This window comes from Varroa destructor, unplaced genomic scaffold (assembly GCF_002443255.2).
Source record: "Varroa destructor unplaced genomic scaffold, Vdes_3.0 BEIS01000006.1, whole genome shotgun sequence".
Taxonomy (NCBI): domain Eukaryota; kingdom Metazoa; phylum Arthropoda; class Arachnida; order Mesostigmata; family Varroidae; genus Varroa; species Varroa destructor.
The window spans coordinates 29361658-29388205 of NW_019211459.1; the positions used below are offsets into that span (position 1 = coordinate 29361658).

The 26548-nt window shown below is 38.1% G+C and overlaps 1 protein-coding gene across 6 annotated transcripts in view; it reads left to right on the forward strand.

The window, feature by feature from the left end:
- Positions 1 to 4580: 4580 nt before the first annotated feature.
- Plc21C (Phospholipase C at 21C) overlaps positions 4581 to 26548 on the forward strand; it is an 88187-nt gene continuing 66219 nt past the window's right edge. Inside the window, exons 1-3 of one of the 6 annotated variants that reach the window (XM_086992004.1) lie at positions 4581 to 4965; positions 16281 to 16412; positions 16645 to 16757. In XM_086992004.1, the coding sequence (XP_086848130.1) occupies positions 16659 to 16757 (99 nt within the window). In that variant the 5' untranslated portion in view covers positions 4581 to 4965; positions 16281 to 16412; positions 16645 to 16658. Of the gene's footprint in view, positions 4966 to 13711; positions 16758 to 26548 lie in introns of all 6 variants that reach the window. The other 5 variants (XM_086992001.1, XM_086992002.1, XM_086992005.1 and 2 more) reach the window with 5 other exon arrangements.

Consider the following 26548-nt stretch of genomic DNA (forward strand, 5'->3'; position numbering starts at 1 on the left):
CATCTTTTCAAATCTCTGACATTTATCTCTCGGACGGAAATACCTAACACGTACACCATATACATATACACCACCAGATGTCAGTCAACGCAATGCGATTTGGTTAAAGGTCTCGCGCGGTAGTTGAAATGCAGGGTCAGAGTAATATGTAGTTAAAATAACAAAATATCTCTGTCAGGCGACTTCCACTCTTATACGGTTTCAATTATGTAACTCAAACTTTGACGGCCATCTGAGACATTTGGTACGAGACTGCTACACTATCCTTATCAATTTTGACACGAGCTTGAGATTAAGTGGGTCGGGCACTCGAACCACATTGTTTTACGAAATAATACATGGGTAGTGTACCTACGATCCTTCACTATGGCAGCTACTAACCGGAGCTTGCATACGTCTGAAATCAAGGTTCATGTCTCTAACAGAATATGTCGCAGTTACCACAGCAATCAACGCCCCATATCTCCAAAGGTCTGTTTCTTTTTTCGTATTTTCTTGGTTAAGAAGATTACAAAGAGAACCAGTCAAATAAGATTTTGATTTAACTACATTAATAGTCAGTCATATGAGTAGTAATATAATTCATCGCACGCTGAAGTTTTCTGAATTTACGGATATACTTTAGGGCCTGCATGGAACCGTCTGAAGACAATTTGCGCTGTCCTCCACATACGTGCATGTCGACCATCGCTCTTTATGCGTAGCAGTAAGCCGACCCGTTTAGAATAAGGTCAACTCTTTTTTGTAGTTCGTGTCCAAAGAGAAATCCCATCTTCAAGCCTTGCGATAACATCACTGAGACGTGATTGGTTTTGAGCACTTATTACGTAACAGCACTCACAGCAGACGCCGTTTTCCTAATGATGATTTGAAACCAAGCAGGGAAAGTCAGTCTGTTAACAAAAACTGCTGGCCCTAAGCTCTTGTTTTAAAATATTTTGATATGGTGGGCACGGACGTATGATGGATTCCAGAGATGGTTAGGGTATGGCGAGGCTAGAGTCATAAGCTAGCTTTGCATAAGTTATGTGTTCCAACCACAAACAATTCTTTTTCCGAAAATATATTTTTCCTATAAAAACGTATCTGCACAGTAAGAATCACGGCTATAACCAGAGACATCAAATTTCATTATTAAATAAACGACCTAGATCTCGGAAAGAAGAGATATCTCTTATGAGAGGATAAGTTATGATATACTCCAAAAATGCTAATAGGGGCAGGGCCACTCATGGATGCCACGTAGGTTCAAAATCAAGCGCGCACCTTGCTGCTTTTGTAATAATCTTTTAAGAGATTCCAGAGCAAAACTTTCGAACGCGCTATGCCGTAAGAGTTAAAAACCTTTATAGATTAAGCAATTTTCGTGAGTCGATTACGACTTGCGACATTATCGCCTAACTTCCTACGCTCCTTGAGAACAACCTTTCGCCACGCACTCATATCCCACTTGTAACGTGTAGGGATGATACTATCTCAGTCAATTCTTGACAGGGTGGTAGAGTTTTGTAAATGGGTCATTTCTCTTAATCGTTACCTATCCGTTAAAAGATAAAATTTTTAGAAAAATTAACTGGCTGAAATACTCTTTTGCCTAAGAAGGTGAGTACACGAATATGCAGTAGATAACTCGCTTGTTCTTCTAATACCTTACTGAAGAAAATATTTAGCGATGATAAAAAATAAAGAAGAAATGTAATTTATTTTAATTGATTTTTCAGCTTTAAGATAAATTAGCTTCAACACGTCCTATTAGAATCCGACTATTAGTACCTGCGTAACGCTAAGGCTCTGCTCTTTTATTTGCAACGTATCTATATTCGTATTTATATGCAAACGTATATATATGGGGAGGCGTGAGCATATGGACTAACGTTTGTTAAACGCGATTGCTGAAAACAGCTGGTGCCGCAAAAGAGAAAAAATTATATTATTCAAGACCATCACTCAACTAAGTTAAGTTCCCAAAAGGGGTCTTACTCTGGCGATGCTTAATACTAATTAACGGGCAAGTTAGCCTGCCAAGTTATGATTTGTATAACATAGGTCTATGTAAAGTTCTGTGGCGCGGCGGCAAGCTTCGCGTTGAATGGCCTATGTACAAGCAGACTGGGACAATGCATTTTGTTCAAGGAGGGATGGAAAATATCAACAATATCCACACCGTTTTGTAAAGCCCATTTGACTGCATGGAAACCTGTGCAACTGTCCTGGTTTCACATAATTCCGGGACAAATGTGTATTTATCCATGACTGATTATCCGTAATGTGATACATATGTTGGCAATAATATTTTGTCCAGCCGATGTGTTATGCCAATAAAGTCTTCAAAAGAAAACACATGTGACACTTTGTTGACAATAACGATATGTAATAGAACAAAAGCTAAACGACATTTCTACTAAACTGTGTTGTATTTGAAGACTACTTAGTTCTTTTGACTTGTTTGTCACATTAGCATCTACGATATCCGGTTGTATATATGCTCGAAATGCAGCCCATATAACTCAGTGTAATGATTTCCGAAAAACGTAACCTACTATTTGTTTTCCTAAATATGCAGTTTTGGAACAGACAAAACTGGTAGTAGAAGAACGAGGAGGCTATATTACTTCTTTATCATTCGACAAAAGTCTCATAGAAAAATATCCTAAAAATATAAGAAAAGATATAATAAAGAGTTCCGCAAGCTTGACAGTACTAAAATTTTAAATACACGTCCTTTTGCTAGCAAAAAAAAGAACAAAATGACCCAAATAACTTCGATCTGAATATATGGATTCCTCGAAAAGGTCGCAGAAAATACATAATATTATGCTACAGCCGTAAAGAAATCTAGTCTTGTTCTCTGCATCCCGAATTGTCCTGAACACAAAAGCAATATTACCCATCTCTATTGCGCAGGATACAGCGCTGGTTAATTCTAAGATCACCAGAAGCTTTATGTAGGCGATTTCCGGCATTTATGAGAAAACCAAGAATAAAGGATCCTAGGCTGTCCCGCTTTTTCTAAAGTAAGCAAAGAATACTTAAATATGCTTTGCTCCAGTTCTAGAAGAAGGCATCTGTGTAGTTACTTTAGTAATAATGAAGTGAAAGCAATTATATTGTTTATCATTACCTCAATAAAATAAACATTAGAATTCTGCTGTATAACCAGATTTGGCATTTCTTCCGGAAGAATAAACGTCGATAGGTTGCAGCTATAAAACAAACCTGCAGTCAAGCGTTTCATGGATCGGCCAGCATCCCTACTGGTTCATGTATCATGGCTTCCCATAAATCTTCACCATTTACTATATGTATGCATACAATGCAAATACGATTCTTAGCAGAATTTTAGGCTTATTTACCAAACAGGAAGGACCTTCAAACTTAAATTTATTACTTAATTAGCGCTAGTCCTAAATTGGGACTGTATTCCAGCAATTTGCGGTTTTTCGAGTGCGGTCATCCGAAGCCAGTGCAACCAAACGTAAGCTCGCTTTAGACAAGACATCAACAAGCTTATGGCTATGACCGAAAACAGTAATCGTTTTTACAACTTGAGCGAATCTTAGCAATCAGTAATCTAACATGCAGAACGAATATCTACTGTAATTATAAATTCTACGGCTACCCTAATTAGATAGTGTACTACATCGTAGATAAATATGCAACTTAACAGTTAATTAATACCGTCCAAAACTACATTTCTGATAATCATTCTATTACGTTCAGGCCATCAATGAAGTTGTTTTACGTGAGTGTACCCTTTAAGCCGTCGATTGTTAACGAGAACCTCAGGGACACGTTATATGTCATAGTCAGACAAATATTCCCTGAGGCACGTAATTAATTGTTTCCACGAACTTATGGCAAACGATAAGGCGCGGACTTAACAAAAGCCATTTCTGTAAATATATGCTCTAAACCTAGCTTGTTTAGACGCTTTTCTGAAAGGATTTTCGCTAACACTTCTTCAATATAAAACGTAACAATAGTTTTCTAGCGCTTGTTGAAAGCTAATAAAAATAATGAGATTAATTTTTATTGTCGTGTACTAGAGAAGAGCGTTCTATATTTAACACGATGCTTTATTGGGGCTGTTTGACACGTACTTGTAGAAATGTCCTTCAAATTTGATTTTTTTTATACACCTTGATTAAATAAAAGCTTATTCCACTCTGAAATACATCACATAACAAACCACAAATATACTTAGCTTTTATTATTAAGTTATTATTAAGCCTTGAGCTCGGAGTAAACATGGGTTTCACTGAAGGGCAGCTACTTAAGAAGACCTCACCGTCCTTAGAAACACAGAGTTTTTAGAACGCTTGGTATATTTTTTGCCGAGCTAATCTGTTGCCGAGTTGTATTACAGATAATTTTCCTTTGTCGACAATGGACATAGAGTGAGACGGCGGTTCCGACGTTGGTTTTCTTCAGAAGTGAGTGTTAACAATATATCAGCACCTGGCGATACTACCCCTTTTATCAGCGTGTCCAAGTTTCACTGCCGGCCTACAGATGGCGTTGTATTCAACTGTTGTTTCCCTTTCTGATACAAAAATCGCGCATGAGCAGAGGTGGCCATGCGTGACGGTCACAGCGTAACTCGAACTGTGGCAAACACACAGCAGACTAGCGATGTTCTGATTTAAGATTTTCCGCGTCAGCTTCAAATTATTTAAAAGTTACTAAGGGCTTTCTGTAGGGTATGGTTTATGGAGGAAGTGACTAGATCTGTACACGTAAGGCAATAATGGTAAAATGTAGTGTGTGTTTTACGTGATAGTGAAGTGTTTGTGATGTGATCTAGGAAGCATTAAAACTGTGTGTGGTTATTGTTGTATAGACTTTGCACATTTATGTCATATAAAGTTTTCACTAACGTTAAAAAGTGCTAGGTTATTTGTGTGTCAGTATGAAGAAGAGTACGGATAATCCGTAGCTTACAACTTTGTTATGTAACCATACGAGGTAACCATAAGTAATCAACGGCAAAAAAGCTGCATATATATCAATTAATATAAGCACCTTGCATGTTGACACATAATCACACCACGCATATTCTATATGTATGTCCATTGATGGACTATATCCTTTCGAATTATTGTACCTACAAATTGTTTAGAAATTAGATCGCATAACAGAGCTACAGTACTAAATAAATGTAACTTGAAATTGATAAATTTATTTAGAATTGCAGGTTAATAATTGAAGTCATAAACATGAACCAATAGATCAGCACGAAAGGTCCAAAAAAAAGTCATATCTAGCAGCAACAACAGCGGTACAAATCGATACGTATCGTGTCCTATCCGGACGTTAACGATAAACTAGCTTAACAAATACTTGCATTCTTCCATAGTGTTATTCTCATACCATCCTGCGACAATGTTGTCTACAATCTCACCCTATGCATTTGTATTCGTTTACAAACTTAAACGTGAACTTTATTTATTATGTGTTATTATTATTATCAACGGTTTCGCATGAAGCTTCCACGAGTGCGTGTGTGAGACTCGTTGTAAACGTTATAAGGGAGGAATCATGAAACTGGGAGCTGCAGCATTCTGTGGATTTCTGTATGTACACCTCAAAAACTCGAAGGCCATGAGGCTTGAGCCATAAGCTACTCATATTCGAAGTGAAAATCAAAATGAAGCTTATTCACTTGACGTTTTTAGTGGAACAATTACGGTGTTTTTTTTACTTACCGTATGCCTAACATTTCTCAGTTTCCATAAGTACAGCAACTGATTATACTACCACATATCTAGTTTTACAAAATTGCCGCTGTAGACTATATATATAGATATATATAGTTAGGAAAGAGCTCAAGAGGTAGAAATTTAATGCTGGCTAAGATAGCGTATTACGCGAAGTTGTTGGATAAACTTTGCCTGTGAACGGAAGGGTTGAGTTTTGCGAAGCGCGCTGTGAAGGCTCGTAAGGAGGTTAATTATAATGACAGATTTATTAAGCAATTAGGAAGAACCTGAATTTAGATAGGTGAGGAATAGGATGGTTGGAAGGAAAAGAAGGTATTTTGGACAAATTAATACCCGCAATCCATCAATCGATTAATCGTTTTACTTTACTCATCACTCGATGTTACGATGACATAAACGATTTGATCGAAGGCGAAATGTATAATAATAATATAATGTTCATGGGATTTTCATCCTTAAAGTTAGAAATCTGAAGTGGGCAGGAAGTAGTTTCAGATGTTCTTCATAGAAATGAACACACACTACTTCATTGTATATGATGAGAATATGTTTATGTTTGAATGTTTGCTAGAATGTGTTTGTTCATGAACATCAAGTCTGTGAACTTAGGGTCTATTTGCGAGGAAACTATTAAGTCATTCATTTTTAAATATTTCCTTGGTCACTCACAAAGTATTATGATAGTCGTAAGCTTATACAGCGTTCATCAGAAAATACCTATATTAGTTCATAAGCTGTTAATAATAATAAACTTTTGTGGAACACTTATGCTTAAAGGTTTTTCTCCTCAATGCTAAACAAAGCAATAAGCTAAGTGTTATGAAATTTTATTTACACACAGAACAACTATTGAGTTAAAATGAACGTTTTTCAAGTTGTAATTTTTCATGCCCAGTTTTAGTTTTAGAGCCCTCATTCTTAGTAACTTAACTTTCAACAGTGCAAGCGGTGCTTTTTATTAATTTCACACCGACGATTTGAAATTGCATGAGAATGTTGACAACGGCGAGGGAGAGCAACAAGCCATTGATAAAATTATGATGATGCTTTGAAAACAAAATTTCCATACTTGTTCGAAGACAAGCCGTTTTAAATTCAGTTTTTCTAACCTTCCCAAACTTAAATTAATAGAAATTTCTATTTACAGTATGGTAAATGATCTGGTAGTCTTTATGACGTTTCAATTGGATTCTAGTTCACGCAACTAGTTGTATGTGGTTGCAAAATTATCAGTACTATCATTCAAGGTATAATCATAAAACCGTTTAGCTTTTACCAATAAATTCACAGGTATTATTAAAATTATTTGGCTGCCCTTAGCTAAGGCGATCCTGATTCAAAGAGCACACAGACGTAAGAAGCCACGTACGATTCCGAATTACAAGACGTCTATTTTGATGAAACAATGTTGAACGAGAAAAAAAAATTAACCTAAACAGCTTCCCGATTTTATCGCTAGCTTGAAATACTAGGGAAGTTACAAAGTTTAGGCATTGCGAGCATACTTTTAAATATTCGAGTATATGATTTACGAAATAAAGAATTATTTAGTTTATCAAGTTTACGTAATCTGAATTAAACTGTGAAGTAATTATAAAACTTCCCTTTGAAATCAATGTCACGACAACAGTAAAATAGTGATGGATCTACATTGCCAGGTTGAAAATATTATATAGCTTTTTATTTCACATATATGAACAGCCTAAAAAGTCCGTTCCGCTGACATCACTTGGAACTCAGCCCCATACAAGAAATAAAAGTCTGTAATAATCAGCAGTCCTTAATGTATGTCTAATCAACGAGACGACGACAAGTCTATAAGGTAAAGTCTTAGTGAGAATGGTACAGTATTGATGTATCATTCTTTCAAACATTTTAGAAAAAGATCAATAAAAAAAAACTTTAGTAATAATAACGCTGTTTTCATAGATCAGCATAGAAGAATCCTACAAATATTGTTTATCTTTATATGTAAGTTATCAAAAATTTGTTTCAAATTTTTATTTTGGTAGATCAGCTATGAAATTGTTGGTCATGTCAAAGTAATACATATTATATAGCAAAATTACCTGCAGAGATCGAAATCAGCGTAGGTCTTTATTGGAAAAACACACTGAATTTTTGTTAGGACATTGTATATTTACTTGTCTCGAGCAATGCTTCACGAAATTTCCCGAAGTAAAACTCCAAACATTTAATCTTTTTGGTATTCTTCCTTGCAGTCTAGAATTAACACAGTGGGATTAGTCATTGGTATTATTGAGCTTACAAAGATTATTTATTTTCCTCTATAATCTACATTAAATCTATCTAATTGAATACGCTAAGTCTCTGTGAGAACTCGTATATAAAATATTTGCCAGTATTCCTTTGAGAACCCATGCGCGTATCAGTGTTCATTTATGTAAAACCTCAACATAACAATTCACTTGTTCAATTGAAGCTTACACCTATAAATGAAGACAGATCCCGTGACGACATAAAATTTCATCTATATTAGATACATTTATTTACAACGGGCTCACTATTGCCCTAAAAACAGACACGATTTTGAGCTAGCTCCAAAAATTAGTGTGTCATTATGGAACTGTATAGGTTTCATTAAATATATCAGCACGGCTCTTTAGGTTAAAGATTAAATATTCACTTTTTGTCACTCATACAAGTGCTGAATTCAAGTTGTTCTGTTAATAGAGTTAACTTTAGGCGACTCACAGTACCTTATATTGTTAATCTGATGGTGCCTTTATTCAAGAGGATGACATATAATATTTACATATAATATTTTGAGATATTGAAGAGTCTAGGTAGTTACGAAGCTATGTAGATAACTGCGTTTAGATCACACTAAAATTCATCCATCGCACGTAAAGAAATTTGAAGTCAGAACAAGTAAAAGATATAACCTACAATTTTTTTTAGAGAGATCTTAGATGGATTTAGGTTGCTGATTGATCTGGTCATCCACCAAGCTTTGAGCTCTAAGGGAGTTATACAGATATATTTTCAAACACTAAAAAGAATATAGCATAAGAGAAGGATCATTTTCTGTGTATTTAATCAAAATGTGAATAGTAAAGAAATAAATGATAAAAGAATAATAGTACTTGCCAAAACATAACTTAAAATGGGTAAAATATATAGACACTTTGCTATAGCTAAGTATAAAAGAACCTATCGAAAATCTAGCCTAGATCTATACTAAAAGTAAGCTGTAACTAGAAAGAAAACGGTAAAAAATTTGTGAATATGTATTTTCTTTTAATTTGCAGATCTATTAAATAGTAGATTTCTCGAAAACGGTAACATCTGCAAAAATAGATGCGCCCTAAAGTCGCTGAAAAATAATATTTTCACTATTTCTTTTTGTAAGCCTCACATTCTGAATAGGCAACCCTTGTAGAAATTCCGGTTATTCGAGATAATTTAGGATATATTTTGGCGAAGAATGAAGAAGGTCTTTAAGCCGAACGAATCCCCACAGAGATTATAGACTTTCTTGGGTGGTCGAGATTAACTAATATTATTGCTGAGCTCCATAAAGCTTCCGAAGAAGATATACATAAGACAAAGTGGAAGACCCGCGATAGGAATCACATTGAATTAATTCAAAAATCAGCACAACGGAGCATAACATCATTTATGTAGATAAAGACGTTAGCGGCTTTTTTCAGACAAATATAATATGTATTACAAATTAGGTGTCATCAGTCGTATCATCTACTCGGTGGTCGCATTTTTGCCTTTTGGCCATTTGGATTTTCGGGAGATTTCGCTTACTATCAGCCCAAAAAATTCAATTCCGCTGGAAATTTTTTTGTTGACATGTCTTGAGGGATACCTTAACAACATTTCACATATAAATTTCGCTTCACTACGGAGTTACTAATCGGAAATTATTTATTAATTTAGAAATAGGATCTTCAAAAATGATTTAAAAGCGGTTTAGTTAGTTTCATTAAAAAATTTAGTACATTAATGACGTTGGTAGGCCAAGCTACCGCACCCACATTTAACTTGACAGAGCTTAACAAATCAATATATAAAATAAATAGAGCCAAAAAAAGAAATAAAATATGATAATATTACAAGAGTATGGTGATTAGTGTAATTAGCTGAGCTGTTTGAGATGAAGGGGTTGTTATAAAATAAAAAAAGATTATTATATATTGTAAGCTAAGTAACAGATGCTTTTTTCAACAGTTCACTTTTTTCTTTGCTTCTCCACTGCTTACATATTCCTATATACAACTCGATTATGCTCTCGCTCCGCCAGAAGTCCGCAGTAATTTGACTGCAATAAACGGAGTTTCTGATACTTACTAACATTCAACTCTTGTCGAGGTCAAAAAGTTAGCGGAGCATCTCAGGATATTTGTGTCATATACGGTGTAGACTCGTTGCCTCAGGGTACTGTTGAAAGATTGTTCACGAAGTTTACTAATGGCATTTTAAATCTGGAAAATATACCCAACTCCGATTGACTATTTGAAGCGAATAATAAAGCTGCGAGCATTTAGCTATTAACAGACATTCTCAGTGTACGGAACCCTATAAAAATTAAGAGTCTCGGCGTTACGAGGCGTAGTTATAACAAAATGATCGCGTCAGTGCATCACCGTCGAGCGCTGCCTAGCAAAGTATGTCACACAGTTCCCTGTCAATTACCATACGACGTTCGTGTAGAATATTAATATGCCTCAGTCAATCTAGGCTTAACTACGGACACATTATAAAGAAAGTAACAACGACGCATAGAACAAGCATCCTGTCATGAAAAAGATCGCGATGAGAATCGGATAATTTCCTTTGACGTCCGGACAGATTATACCCAGATCAGTGATGTATTCAAGCAATAGTCCAGAAAACAACAAACATAATTCAAGTCAGTGTTTGGTGAAGTTCGACACGGTTTCTGGTGGCAACTCAGCAGGCAAAGAACTTTAGGCATCATTAAGTTATTTATTCCAGAAAACGAACAATGGAGATGCAAAAACGGTCGAAGAGTTCAAAGAACGCATGGATCAGCAAACAACGAGGTGCGGATATGAGAACTTTAAGAAGCCCAGGGATAAACTAATCCTAGGGATGCGTTTAGAGAGGCATTTCTTCGTGAAGAGTGCCAAAAGAAAAAAAACAGACCAGGTCGTAGGCGCACTGAAAACAAAGAAAATGAGCGTGACCTGTCGGTAATCAAACGGGACCGACGAGGAATGTACGGTGCCAATGAGCAAATAAATGATGTTATTGTGATACCCCAGGGCAGAGGGCAACACTGCACAGGTCGAAAAGTAAGAAACAAACAACAACGAAGAAAACCGCGTCAAAACTCTGGGCGTTTACATTTTACACGAAGATGCCCAGCTATGGATCAAACGTGCAGTGAATGTAGCACATAAGATGATTTAGCACGCATACGTACGTCGAAGTATAATAATTCTTAATAACTGGAAATAAACAAAAGATAGAAATTCGGACGTTCCTTGACACAAGAGCCGCAGGCGATGCCATGGGCCAATGGATCTTTTTGAAACCCCCATTACCTCAACAGAGCTTTCCAATTAAGCTAGAAGGATTGACCAGTCTTCAAGATGCACGATGATTCATAAGTAATCATAATGGGATCAATCAAGTAAAAAAGACAATTAGATTTTGAGTTGTTGATGATAAAAACGCTGCTATCTGCAAGTATATGTTTCTGATTACAATTGATACAAGTGTCGCGAGAGGCTCAAAGCGTAAACATTGAGACAAAGAAACTCTCGTTGAGGAATACAAGGATCTGTCAACATCTAGGCCAGGTGCGACAACAACTCTAAATTCACGTCAAGGCAGGAGTCGGAGCAATTCGATAGCCGCGACTCATTGCTTTTGTGAAAGCCATCGTCAACCAAATCAAACAGCTAGAAGGTCTGGGAGTTATCCAAAAAGTGGACCACCCTATGGAACGCATGTAAAATCCCGTCGCTGTACATCAACCTGGACGCGACCTAAAGCGCCTGTTTTGGATACACACGCGCTAAGTAAGGCTATGCGTAGGCCACAATATTCCATATTTCTATAATAAATGGCACTCTATTACCACACAAAACAGAATATTCTTGACATGGAATTCTAAGGACGAATTTTACTAAACGGTATTAAGCCCGGAAAGGCACGACCATACAACATTTTGGATTCCCACCAGTAGGTAGATATGAATACTGCGGACCGTCAGCCTAAAAGACAGCCTAACAGACAAAACCGACACAAGTTTATGAAGAATGTGGTTGGATTCCCACCAGTAGGTAGATATGAATACTGCGGACCGTCAGCCTAAAAGACAGCCTAACAGACAAAACCGACACAAGTTTATGAAGAATGTGGTTGGATTCCCACCAGTAGGTAGATATGAATACTGCGGACCGTCAGCCTAAAAGACAGCCTAACAGACAAAACCGACACAAGTTTATGAAGAATGTGGTTGTGGTAGCGGATGTTATAATAATGTGGGTAAAAACGAAACGCAAGTTTGAAAATTATCATCGAAACTTACATGCCTTGTTTGAGCAAGCACATATAGTGGGGTCACGTTTTGATAAAGCCAAGCTTCGATAGCAGTGTCTGAGTCCAAGTTCATGAATTATCTGATCAGTAAAGATGAACTCAAAGAAGACGCAGAAAAAGTAAAGATTATTAGCGAAATGCCGTTGGTGTGACAATTACCTGTTACCTTTTACACCAAACCTATTACAACACAACCCGTAGATAGACGTATATAAGAATACGAATATTACTAGTAAAGCCGACAACAAAAGACTTAAACCCATCACAAATAAACTTACTCCAACGTATTTCTACAAAGGAAGATCTATAGTACTTCAGATAGACTATGTGGTTATGCAAACTAAAGTGTCTAGCAATACTCGTTACCCGTAAGAAGTTCGAACACTACATCTAGGCTAAAAATAATGTAACAAACCATTCTGGTCACAAGTCGCTGGAGAGCATACCTTTATAAGCTCTAGACTCTCGCCCAAAACGACTTTAGCGGATGCGTCCTGAACTTATGAGATACAATATAACAGTGAAATACATACCCGGGAAGATCAGTTGAGTCGAGGCCTTTTAGGAGGAAGATATCTCAAAGGAAGGCATATGTCGATTTATAGCAGCTAAGATGAAAAATCAAAAATTTAAAGAGATCAGGCTATATGGACATATTTGAATACTATAATATGCATATCGAATTATTGTAATGAAGGACTAAAAACGAAGAGGACTTCCCAAACATACTAGGGAAGCACTTGGAACTCAAGAATAAATTGTTTAATTGTTGCAGTGGCAACGCTAATCAGCAGCACCGGTTTTTCCTATAACGTCGCCGGCTGCATAAAGAATAAGAAAGTAGTCTTTCTTATCTTATTATCGTCTGCGCCAGAGATAGAAACTAATAATTTTATAACTTCGAACAACGATATCGGATATAAGTTCTAAAATATCTAACATAAAATCCCTAAAAACTTGAGTGCCATAATGTACTCCCAGAGAGCTTATCACAATACTGCATGAGGTATAATTTAACGTCATAAGAAATTGTGTTCTTTATGGAATTTGCCTCATACTTTAAGGATTAACCGACAGTTTTTCATTCTTGGCTTTCATAGTTTGTTTTACAGAACGCGTATAACACATTCGAGCTTAGTTAATGAAGAACTTTTGGTTCAATCCTGTTCACTAAATCACTATATGTGAGAGCTGACTGGGCAGCTGTAGATTGCCTTCCTAAACTTACGGTGATGGACTTCCTTATGGTTTTATTCATTTCCGTTATTTGAAATGCATACAAAGCGCATTAGTTTGATATATATAGCCAACACTGGGTTATATATATTCAACCAATTTTGACAGCACCTTTTACTAGACCCGGTTAAGATAAATTATAACTTTAGTATCTAGAACTTCACTGCTTTAGTTATTTACATATAGTTCTTTAAACTTGTACATTTTAGTTTTGTTGATTACCTAGCAGGAAGAGAGCAGGACTTCTATTAGGCAGGTAGTTGGGGCTAATGGTCGGCGGAGTTTTGGGGAAGGGCGAACTGCTCCGACAAAGCCACTTGTTGGCGCCCTGCGGCGAAGCCGCGAGCATGTCCGCCATCACCCATCGCAAGCAACCCTGCACATAAGGTCTCACTTCTATTGCATTGGTCCGATCGGTGTGACATCTGTTTGCTAACTCGAATAATTGTCCTGGAGTATTAATAACTTGCCGAAAAACAGGACTCCTCATTCTGCAGCTGTTCCTATTTATGTTATAATATCACAGTGAGTTAAAACGGGAGAGACTGAAGGCGCTACGAAATAAATCAATCAAAGCAGCGACCAGTGGAACTCTATGTATTGCCACGATGTTACCGCGATTGTTGCTGGAAGTAGTTGCTTGCCTGGTCGGTTAGCTGGGCCTTTGCCTCGACAATCATCATGTTGACGGCGGGTGCCCAACCGCCCACCTGCCCCCGTACCCCGTGTCGCGGTGTAACCGGCCACAGTAGTATTCTTAGTAGTAAATCGGCGGCGGTCACTGGCAACGAGCGAAAGCTAGCACTACGAAGGGAAGGCGGCTTCACTGTATATATGTATGTACAATGGTGGAGGTGGGTGTAGACGGCAATAGGCACTGACGGGAGAGCGCCCTGTCGCCGCTTGTCTACGTCGGGGCCCGTTAGGCGGCGCCACCAGGCTGTAGCGAAAGCCCTACACTGGCCAGTCTGCGCGTCCTTCCCCGACTAGTAGCTCTTTCAACAGTTTCTCGTGAAACTAACTGACTAGTCTCATTGAGTTCCTCATGGTTACTCACCTGTCGAGCTCGAGCGTTTATCTCTAAATGATTTCATTTCTGAGATTCGTGTGTGTTGCCACTAGAGCACGAGCCCAGCTTCCGTCTCCACCGTTTGAGCATCACCAGTAGCAATTTCCACCTAAGACCACTCTAGATCATCAGAAAATATCCTGTAGCTGCCGACGACGGCGACATCCATGCAGTGTGGTACCCCCGGCAGCAGCTTACCAAACGAGCACCTGTATGTGTATATTTGATTCGTGTAGTTCGTGCAACGCTCAGGTGATATCCGGTGACGTGCGAGTCGTGCATGTACAATTGAGCAAGGAACTGTCTCATTTGTATGTAGCTTGTAATAGGTGGCAAGCGATTCCACGCAACTTGAGACTCCGTGCGCGGCAGAATGTATGGGGCTATGGATGGCGCTCCGGAGGAGCGGCCCCGTGATGAACGGACCCAAGAAACGTCATAAACGAACTGTTAGTCCGGTTCGGGAAACTAAGGGGATACAGGAACTTTTTGCAAAATGGAGACTCTAAGAGACAACAAAATGTCAGCAGGCAATGCCTTCCTCTTGGGTTGCCTGGTTCCTTCAAGCGTCTCACCAGAGTAAACGCGCGTGACAACTCTTTGCAATAAGTGCCGAAAATTTATCTTCAAACACAGCCACCACACGCGTACAGATGCCAATAGCAACAGAACAAGGAAGGTGCCCGATGATCATAGATGCCTGTGTCGACCACCCAACTAACGTTAGATATGAGGAAAAGCTCTAGCCGCGCAGTACATTTCACCAAATAGTCTTTTAGCAGCTCTGACATAAATGACCGGATTTGGGCACTTGTAAACAGCAAGCCTCGCCTTCTTATATAACTGATAGGATACAAAGACGCGTGAAGTAGAAGATTGTGTACGCATAGCTTACCCTCTGCAACCAGCTCAGTAGAATTCGCGTAGTTGAACGTTTTCGATCATTAGTTCTATAGATGTCACTTACGGGCGAATTTATTGAAAGCCTCATGGGAAAGCTTATCATCTATTTTGCTAATGATGTCGAATGCGGGAATGAAAATGCACAGACAGACATGGAACCATAGGTGTGTTTAAGCATTAGAGACGAAATGATTATACAGACCTATCGGTAGTTGCTGACACCTACAGTGATAATAGACGAATATCTGATTGCAGCGGACTGACGTAATTCTATTTACTGCAATAGACGGCCATCCTAATTGAAGGCTAGGTGTCTACTTCACCTTCTATACAAATTAATGATCGACTAATACTGAAGTAGTGCATAACAGACCTGCTTTGTAATATCAGCGTCAGTGTCACCAACAGAAAATACTTATAGAACGTAGTAGGCACCGGTGACACCAATATTAGAAGCAGATGTTAGCTAATTTATAGACATATAAAAACGTTTCTGCTAAACGACTTTGTTGGCAAACTAGAAAAACGTGACATGATAGCAGGCACGACAATGAACATGAGGGAGGAAAGCAGACGCGCTCTGGACATAAGTAGCTACTCTTGAAAAAAAGGTGCTCGTTTTAAAGTGAAACGTAGGGTCTGAGGTGGACTCGAATCGCTTGTATAAGAGTGAAGCTCGTGACGATATGACTGTTATTAACGCTTATATCAGACCTCTTCCGTTAGGCACGTTACTACATATATGACTAATGTACAATTTAGACTTGTTACATAATTGATTGATGGATCAATTTGCTATTTACAAGAATCGCCATCAAGTGAAAATAGACATTCTTGTGCGGTGTCCGGACGTATCGCAGTGGTCATGCGAAACTTACGAGTGTGAATTACTTGAACAGTTAGTGACTCACGGCAGAATGTACGATTCGTCAGCGAAGGCAAGTCCGTTCTTCTGTCTCACCTGTGTGTAATTTTTTGGCGAGTAACAACGTTGCTTCGTTTCATGACAACATCAAGTTAGAAAGGTGAAGAAGTATACGAAAAAATAAAGCATATTCAAAGAAGGCCTATTGGCGCTTAACGTTCGGAATCAGCGTTCTTCAAGTGAAATCCAGTGTAATCATCGCATTGTCCCCCACTGACGGCACCACACCCTTCATTGCTCGGCAGGTGGCGCGCACAAGATGGCGGGAGCCAAAGCTGGAATTCACGTGGTACAACTCAAGCCAATCTCGGTACCGCAGGCACTACAGAATGGCAATAAGTTCGTAAAATGGGACGAGGTAAGTACGCTAATTCGACAATTGGGGTTTTCATCAGGAATACTACAGTACTATACTGTTAATGCAAATCGGAAAACAGATTTTGTTTGAATGCAGAATCTATCTTTGTCTTCATCTTTTGGAGTCTTCTTTTTACAAATATAGTCTAATTGGAATTGCGTGGTCTAGAATTCAATTAATATACCGGTGTGTGTTATTATTGAGAAAAATGTGCATTAGTCCATTGTTTGGGATGATTCGACAGCTCCGAGTGCCCCAGAGAATTCGGTGAGCAAAGATTACTATAGAGGTCCATATATATATAGCCCAAACGCAAAGCTAAACAGAACAGGGCAGGGTAAGGCACGAAGGAAAGCAACAACAGGGTTTAATTGGTTTACTTAGTAAAATATGCGCACGATTACAGTTGTATGAAAGGTTTTAGTCCTGCCTGTCTTGGTGTGAGTAATTCAAATTTGAATCTGTTTATTGCTGACAACTAGCAAAAGCGAAACAGGTTGAAACGGCCCCACTGGTAATATTTTTGAATTTCTTTTATAAATATGGAAAATGTGACTACGTTTTGGATATTGCAAGTCTGTAAAGGATTTTGTTACTAGAGCTAGTCTCTTTTTGAACTTATGTATAGTGTCCTGGCTCCACATGAGAATCGCGCCCTTTTACAAGGTTCATTTGTGACCTTATAATATCGTTAGAAGGCAAAATGTAAGAGCTTATCGTTACTTGTGGCGGGTACCATGTTCTGATATGACCATCTCTTGTTCAGATGTAAAGATTGACTATCGCTATAATAAAAATCTTGGGTGCCTCATGTTAGGTGACCTTGCACGGGAATATGAAATAAGCACTAATTTCGATGTAGGGTACATATCCTGCTTGGGTTAGCCTGCGAATTGTCCATATTTCCTAAAACAGCCAACTATGGAGGTTTTTACTAGAGATGCATCGCAGCCCCAGATAAGCATGTGCGTACTCGAACACTATAAATCACGGCTCGCTATGGGGTTTCGCATTTGAGAGTACCGATACTATAACGGCCCTTTCTGTATTAGCACGTTCAAGTCTTTTCTTGCATACAACGTTTAATGATATGGAAACAATTGATACCCTGACGTTTCTGCAAAAGGGGCCAAATCACGCAGGATATAAAGCTGAACATTTGATTCTAATACCGAAAACTAGAATGATAACCCGGAACAATTTATGACATACATTCATAACCGGACATCGTATCAGGATTTATCTGGGCTATGAATTTTGCCTGGTCGCCGAAACGTTCCATTTGCAAGCCGTAACGTACGTGAGAGGTAACAATAATTTTGATCTCTGTTCCAAACTGTCCACATGATATTGTAATATTTGTTTTAGATCATATGATATTGAGTACTCATGTCTCTTCTATTAATTTACAAGCAAGCACTCTGATAAGCGAGTCTCACGTTTCAGGTTGTTTACGTAGACCTCAGGATAGAGTGAGGCTCTATTAGATGAAAACAGTTGACTGATCTGATCTTCATAATAGAAGATCAGATGTTTACGGCTAGGCCAACAATTGTCCCTACATGCATCTTGCTGCCATTCCAAGCCAGAAAATGGATAATATTATCTTTCTGTGCTATTCTATAAACCAGCGGTTCGCATGTGTGATTTCGTCTAGGCTGTCCTGAGTACTGTCCGGTTGTGATGATGTCTTTCTAAAGGATTTCACCTACTTGCCCACTTGAGCCAAAACAATTTTGTCAATACGACCGCTGATCTAAATGAATACTTTAGATTTGACGTCCGGTGGTGACGTTCAGCATTGATTTTGACGGCTGATTCCTAACACGAAACGAAATTTAGAAAAAAAATTCACTTTCAGTCGTAGATAAACTAGGTTTAGATGTACCACTATTACATTTCATTATGACGACGTGACCGCTGATGTGATGTGGAATATATTTCTCGTCCTAGAAATACAAGTATTACAAACTTGAACAGTGTCCAGCAGCCTCGCTGGAATATATCGGTTACAGTTGAGCTTACTTCTATTTTGTGGAACTCGCTGATCGATTAAATATTGTCTAAAGTGCTTCAGCAAGCGACTGCACTTATCAATTTCAAATACAGCCTAAACTATTTTAAATCATGATAAAGACTCCTATGGAGATATTTAATATCTTCATAGGAGTCCTTATCATTTAATACACAGCAATTTTCTTTGAGTGATGTCTTTCAAGAAATCAGTCAGTGTTCTAGGTGGCATTGTAAAAAATTGTGATCGTTAGGTTGCTCTTATTCGTCATCATTTGTGGACGGCTCTGCCAGGCGGATTCGAAATGCAAAAATTGGGATGGCACTTATTGGGCTTTTGCCCCTGATTTTTTCTTTGTGCATCGTGTATTTGACATTCACATTTGTAGTATTTCCTTAAGCATATATTATAAAACTTACTATAATGTTCGACATAAAACGATTCGATAATAAACTATAATATTAAATGCAAAACGATCATGACAAACTTTCGGTTTTAGATTAACACAAAATACAAGATTTCAAATATGAAAGTCAATAGATTAGTAGGATATAGTGTAGGTATCTTCCCGGTGGAACCATGCAGTGCGATATTTATTCGGCCGCTATGGCTAAACGTGTATGCTGTTTTATTTAACGCCCATGTCCATCAGTTGAGTAGAAATAACAAATTAGCGATCGGTCAAACAATGAAGTGTTTTAATTCATATTTTTTTATTGTTTAGCTCTGAATTAAAATTGTCTTAGCAGGGACTTCGGAGTACCTGCATACAGCTACAAACCCTGCTTTTTCATTTGGTTCCATGCAAACGTCAGTCGGCTTAGATATAAGAAATCGATCTTTTATTGTATAGGGTTACAGCGTAACATTTTTGAGGGTACGGAGTATGTTTGCAGGACATGTATTATAGCGCTGGAAACAGCATTTGTTGTCTGCCTAAAACAAATGACTTCTCGAATTCTGCCAGACGCTCACTTATTTCGAAAAAAATACTAATACTGTCCATGGCTAGATTAAGCTTCAGCGTTTCGCTCGCTTCGCAGGCCTTGTACTGGTACCAAGTGAAAGTTGTAACCTCACGAGGATTATCCTAGATCTCTGGCCACAATAGAATTTTTTTTGCAAATTTTATTGCAATGCTGAAAAATCGAGCGTGGTAAATTACAATTATATAATATCTGACTTAATTCAGCCAGTTATGTTTCATCAATTAACCAAGATGGGCACCAACGGAAAGATATGGCGCGGTTGCGTCTACGCTTTTAATCGCAGACTCTTGCGCACAAAACAACCGACGTTTTCAGAAGTTATATCTATCAAGTAATTTCTGTTTGGAAATTTAAAGACTTAGCAATAAAACTAATGCCGGAGGAAACTTATTCCATTAAAAAAAATCTTCATTTTTAAGCTTTGTCACTGTCTCACAGAAACATGAATTTTAAGGGATTCTTTGCGTTGAAAGGTGTACATGCGTCCGTAAAACGCAAAAAATGATTGTGTCGTTAATGGATCGGGTTCGATACCCTGTGCCGCGAGAAAGAAGATACCGTTTCTGAGAATGGGTTAATCATATCATAGATAATAAGCAGTTCTATCACAGTGAATAAGCATTGTTTGGATTCTTTTCCTTATTTAATGTAATTTAAAATAATGTTAAAAACAAACTTCTCAAACAACTATATTTATTCCGCCGACGTTTTTAATTTTAAGAAATTTGCTAGAATGCATCATTGCGTATACGATAAGATTATAGCTGCTGAGCTTGTTTGATAACAATATGCAAGAGTCATTGACAAGACATAGTGCAGTGAACTAGGATTGACGTTTATATCTTCTAATATTAAACTATAGCGTTTTTGAATAGGGTTTAAAGCAAAACATACGCATCAGTTTACCAACGTTTTTCAGTCTAGAGTAAGCTGTAACATGATTTTCGTATTTGGAAGGAATCTACCTAGCTTTAATTCACGCCTCTACTTCACTGGCAAGCATTAAAACCGGAACGAGATCGATTTTATGTGCACTCGATGAAATACGTCTATTCGATGCTTTTTCCCATCTTTCATTGTGTAAAATATATTATAATATTTGAAAAACACGGCTAGCGTAAAATACGATGTTCAAAATTGTGATAGTTATATCTTTTCGGGCTGAAATAATTAGAGAGAAGGTAATGGGCTCCGTGCCCAGTCAGTGAGTTGCGTGACCTGTGAGCACATGGTAGCCGAAAAATGTTTATATATATAAAATATTTTTATTTAGGTATATATAATAAGTGACTTAATTAAGTGACTTGTTATTTAAAACAAAAAAAAAACTAGATAAAGGCCACGAACTAAACCACATAGAAATAAAGTTAACTATACCGCATTGAAGGGGTATTGACGTACTCAGTAGCAGGAGGGAGGCTTACATCAATAATTGTGGGTCGTTAAGAAAAGTAATATTTTTAGTCGATTCCATTTATTCGAAAAAAACATCTAGTCATATTTAGCTTTTCTGTATGGTTTTTTTTTTCATACTCTGCAATGTATTTCTTCTAGTGTAACAATGCCTAGTCATTTCTTTGCTATTATTAGTACTGCTATTATTACTACTACAGAATAAACCGTTGTATTCATGGTCTAGGTCTCATCTACGCGTTTATCTGAAAATAGGCTTTCCCTGTTTTACATGAAAATCGTGCACGTATCTACCACATCGCGAGTATGATAGCATAAGATTTTTTTGAATAAGGACATACAGGTATATAGAACATTCTGTAGGACATTGATCAGATTTAGACTCTAATCAAGGAAAACATACACCCTATATTTTAATATAACGTTCTTGGTCTTACAAACCTATTGTCATCTATCCGTCGCCTCGACACTTCATGGTGCTTTTTGGTTAGTGATTCTCTGCTCTATAGCAGGCGCTCGCTGGTGACTGGATACATATGTTCAGTATCTCTGGATGCTAGTGTATCCCAGCAATCAGCTGGCAGCAGAGTGTCAGTTTCGTGATAAATCAGTCCACAAGAACGGACTGTAGATGTGGGAATTATATTGCGATGAGCTGTTGCCACGAGTTAATGGTCAAGGACGAGCAATGGCAATTTTCTATTTAGCCGTAATATGATAGAGATACTGTGTATGCGTGCTATCTGCTGATCTACGAACTAGCAAATAAAAATTTAGATACCATTCTTAGGTACCATTTGATGACTTCTTTTTGATTGCCTCCTACATTTTCTTTTGGTGTGTAGACAAAGCTGTTCCATCGCCCTCTAGTCCCAGAAAGATGATGCTAACACTCTTACAGCCAATATCGAAAAATAATTGGAAGCCTTCTGGCGTCTAAAAAACGTAATTGAGATGCCAGAAAGAGCAAGTTATTATTGTGTTGTATTGGCAAAAACTAAGGAACCAAAAGCGATGGTAAGCAGAGCATTCATAGTTGCCACGAGAGAAGCTGCTGCAGCACACATTTTCTGAGTGGCGTGGTAAAGCCAGCTTGTCGAGTTGGATAGCAGTGCACCGGCTATCAGATACAACGGTGAGGATGAAGTTTACCAGCGGGGCGCGCTATATCCGGCTGGATGAAAGACAGGGGTCTTCGTTTGGTAGTCTCCAACAGCCTCTGGTCTCGCTTACTGGCAACGATAATTTTTCGAGCGAACACACCCCGAATATTCGCCTGAGCGAGTGCAGCAGTCGCCTCCATTGCCACCGCTGGCCCCTCCTACTTATGGTCTTCAACGGCCTGTATTCGTTCCAAGTTCCACCGACACCTCCTCTTCTGTCTAACCACCTGTCCGCCAAACCTAAATTGAGCTTCTACCATGTCTAAGTCATGATGGACCATACGCGCTCAGGGCTTCTATATGCATCACGCGGAGGCAGCGAGGCACCTGTTGCAGTCTGGTGCCGGCCATTGTTGGGGCAAGAAAGGCTTGCTCGTGTCAGAACGAAGTTAAGAGGACGACGACCAAGATAGTCAAAGGAGAAGGCGTTAACGGGCGAAAGAGAGAAAACATCGCGGAACGTGGTGTGGAAACTGCTGAAACCTGAACGCCAACTGTTGCATGGCGCCTTTTCTACTGTTTGTGATCTTAAAGTGCCTACGAATAACATCCGCGAAGTGTATTCTAACGTCCTTTTACCGGCGTATTGTTCGCACAATGCCAGCCCTCACTCTTCCCGTGTCCAAGTTGTTGTATTTTCTTTTGAATGAAATTTCAGCCTGTTTGTTCTGAGCATTTAAGTCCCTTAGTAATTGTTTTATCTTACAAACACGTTGTGTATTATATAAACAATTATTAACTTCCAAGCAGTTATCTGTGTATGAACATCGGTACCGTTCTGAATCGGTTATCTCTAATAATCCATAGACAGATAGATTGTTTCGCCTTTGCCTAATTTATTATGCGATTTAACTTTTATTGGAACTCTGCTGATTTTGATTGTTACTTTTCTTCCATCCAAAACCGTTGGTACTTTAGTATTAGTATAATTATTGTACCTGTGATTACTAGATATGACAGACGAAATTACGACGTGAGTCTTAGCTTCTTCAAACCAACATATTTGGATACATTTTTCTAACTTCTGCATTAGGCGCGACATTTCAAATTGGCAATAATAGTAACTATTATTATGATTTTTATTAGTGGCCTTCAGAGATGCATTGCGAACGGTTCAGCTTTGCCAACGAAGCAACTAATAAACAATTTTACTACAAGCTGTCTGTATATCTGTTATTATCTTATATGTGTAAATTTCTTATATTTATTTCCTCGAACAAGTTATGAAAGTAAGTAATTGTAAACTTTAAGGTAGGAGACTACTTACATATACGCTGAAATTATATATTTAATCGTATAGTCAACCGACATGAGTATAGATAAGTGAAATTTAGAGGAAGTTGGCAAATAGCGGGAATCAATGAACATAATACAAGTAATTCTAATGCTAGTAGACGTAACACACATAATTACGATATATGCGTACATAGTAATTATCTATTTATCTTTAAACAGAAAATATATAAGTAACCTGACATCGTACCATTTAACACTGTTAACGTAGTTATTTTGTCGTAACTTTTACGTTACTTTAAAAGGCTAGGTATTCAAGCTAGCGAGCGGACTCACTGATCTGATTTGGGTGCATTATTATTATTGCCGTTTCTTGTTTTACAATATTTTCAAATCCATCTTCCAGCTAACATGATATCCTTGTACTCGAGATGATGAAGTCTGTCGCTTGTAAGCAGTCATAACCATCAACGCTGACCTGAAAAAAGAATCCACTTACTCCTTCGCCTGCGTTTATCCTTGAAGGCACGACAAGCTACTGCTTCGTGCAGATAAAACATCAATGAACGATGAAGTATCGGCCAGTGGATACGCTACAGCGGCTTCAAGTTGAAGTGTGAATGTTAGGGATATCGAAAAGTGAGATTCATCTTTATCTATCATTGTTAGGCCTCGTGGTTAGCTTCTCTCGCATTATTTGGGTATAGCAAGTAGCACTTTGTGTGATCTTTAGGTTGAGCAGTTCGACTGCAGTGTCACCCATACCTTTTGAGGTTTTTTAATAGTGACTTCTGCTACGATTCCTTCGTTGATCTTTTCCTCCATACGTGCTGTTTTTTTTACATTATTCTTTTTATAGTTGTTTTTTATAGGGTTTTACTATAGTTAGGTCGGGGTACATGAAGAGGTTGTCTATTTTTAGGCTTTTTACGTAGACAAAACGAGTCTGTGCTTGCAAGGCCTGCTTCCCGTGTAAGACTTCGGTCTTCGCCTTATAGACTTGAAGATTGAGATCTGTAGCATGGTCCTGTAGTATCACTAGTATTTGTTCTAGGTGGAAGCTGCTATTGCTTTACGCCAAGATGTCGTCGAGATTAAAGACTGTTTTCACGAGATAATATCGTTGCTTGGTTTGTGAAAGTAAATCACTCCCCGTTACGCTAGCGTCAATTAAAATATTCCTTTGATAGATGCCTCTTAACTTCAGCTCTTTGAGTGGCACACCTTGTCGTGTCCATTTTATGAGTACATCATTTGAAGACCCGGAATTGAACACGGCTTTAAGGTCAACAAAAAAGAAATAAAGAAGTTGGTTTGAACCACGTCACGTTTCTTTAAGTTCATCTCTGAAAACCAGGCGGGCCGCCATTGTTAACCCACCGCCTCGGAATCCATGCTTGTGGTATATGGTAGTGCTCCAGATAGTACCCTAAACGCCATAATGAAATGCTTGGTAGAAGTAATTTTGCTCCATGTGATATGATTTTTTTGCTATGTCCGTTATAGACTCTGTCTGGCTCGCAATCTCTTCGGCTGGACAGTCTGAGGATGGGATCGACTGATAACTGCGTACGCAATTCCGTTGTCCGTTTGAGACCCTCGAGCAACATGCACAACCCATACATGTAGTAATAACCGTTTTATGACACGCGTTAGGTGTCCTTGGGAATTTCTTAACACTATTATTATTATAAATGACATTGAACAGACATAGCGGACAGGGTAAAGAAGTCGTGCAACCGTATGATTATAATCAGCTATAATGCAATAATAATCATTATCACAATTTTTCATCATGAAAACAAAGTAAAACCGTCTGCTAGCACAACTTGCGTCACGCCCAGATAAAAGATTTTGGAGGAGTGATTCATTAAGTAAATCAATATCGAGGCCAGTTTATTAAAAACAGCGCTGATATTTATGGATTTGACTACTTTATTTTTTCATTAACTTTTTGTAAAAATTGGTCAACTAAGAACTACTTGAATTCTTCTCCTTTTGTATTCAAAGGTATAATCGAATTACACAAAAATCTTTCTTATGGATTACTATTATAGAACTTTATATATATTATAAATTTAATTATAGAAGAACATTGAACTCTAATATTAATCCACCAGCATACTGTACACTAGCGCGTATTTTAATAACTTGTGCTAGAAAGATGTCGAAAGCAATTTTCATTGAAAAGAGTACCGCTATTTCATTACAACGGAACGCCAAAAAGTAGTTAGTCTTTCCTCTTCACTCTATTTTACATTACAACAAGTATCCGAAACACTGGCCCAAATATACCGATGTACTTCGCTGAGGGTGTCGGCGATTTACAGCAGGAATTCTTGGAACCAGACCTCGAGAAAACTGATTGGGAATTCCGTAGGTGAAACTCTTTGTGTGCCATTACAAGCAGAAATACGAACTCGATAGGCACCAGATCTCTCTAAACCCATCAAGTGACCCCAGTTTTTTTTTTTTATATAAATAATTACACTGAAATATGCTATATAAATTCGTCCCGTGACTTGAACCCGGTAATGCTGGTCTGCCCGCGAGAGCAATTTTGCAAATGCCCTACATATTGTACGTGCCATCGTTTTTTAGTCGACATGAAGAGCGCGTCTGGCTAATGCTGTTTCGAACATTAGCCGCAACACCATCTAGTGGTCTGACTGAAGAATTCATTGCATCTTAACTCTAAAGGACCGGATTGTACAAGGAAAACACCACTCTGTATAAGTATATATTGCTTCAGTATTTCGTCAGGCCTCAGTTCTAAGCCATATCTTCGACCATCAAAAATTTAGCGGAATAAATGAAAATTTTGGTACTTTATCGCTCGGTTGATTAACCATCGATTCGTATTAGACGAAATGGTGGAGCTTCTGTTAACTGGACTTGCTCGGAGTTTGTCAATTAAAAAAGACGATATGAAAGACATTCTTCTGAAATATATATGTTGTTCGAAAAGATAAGACATCC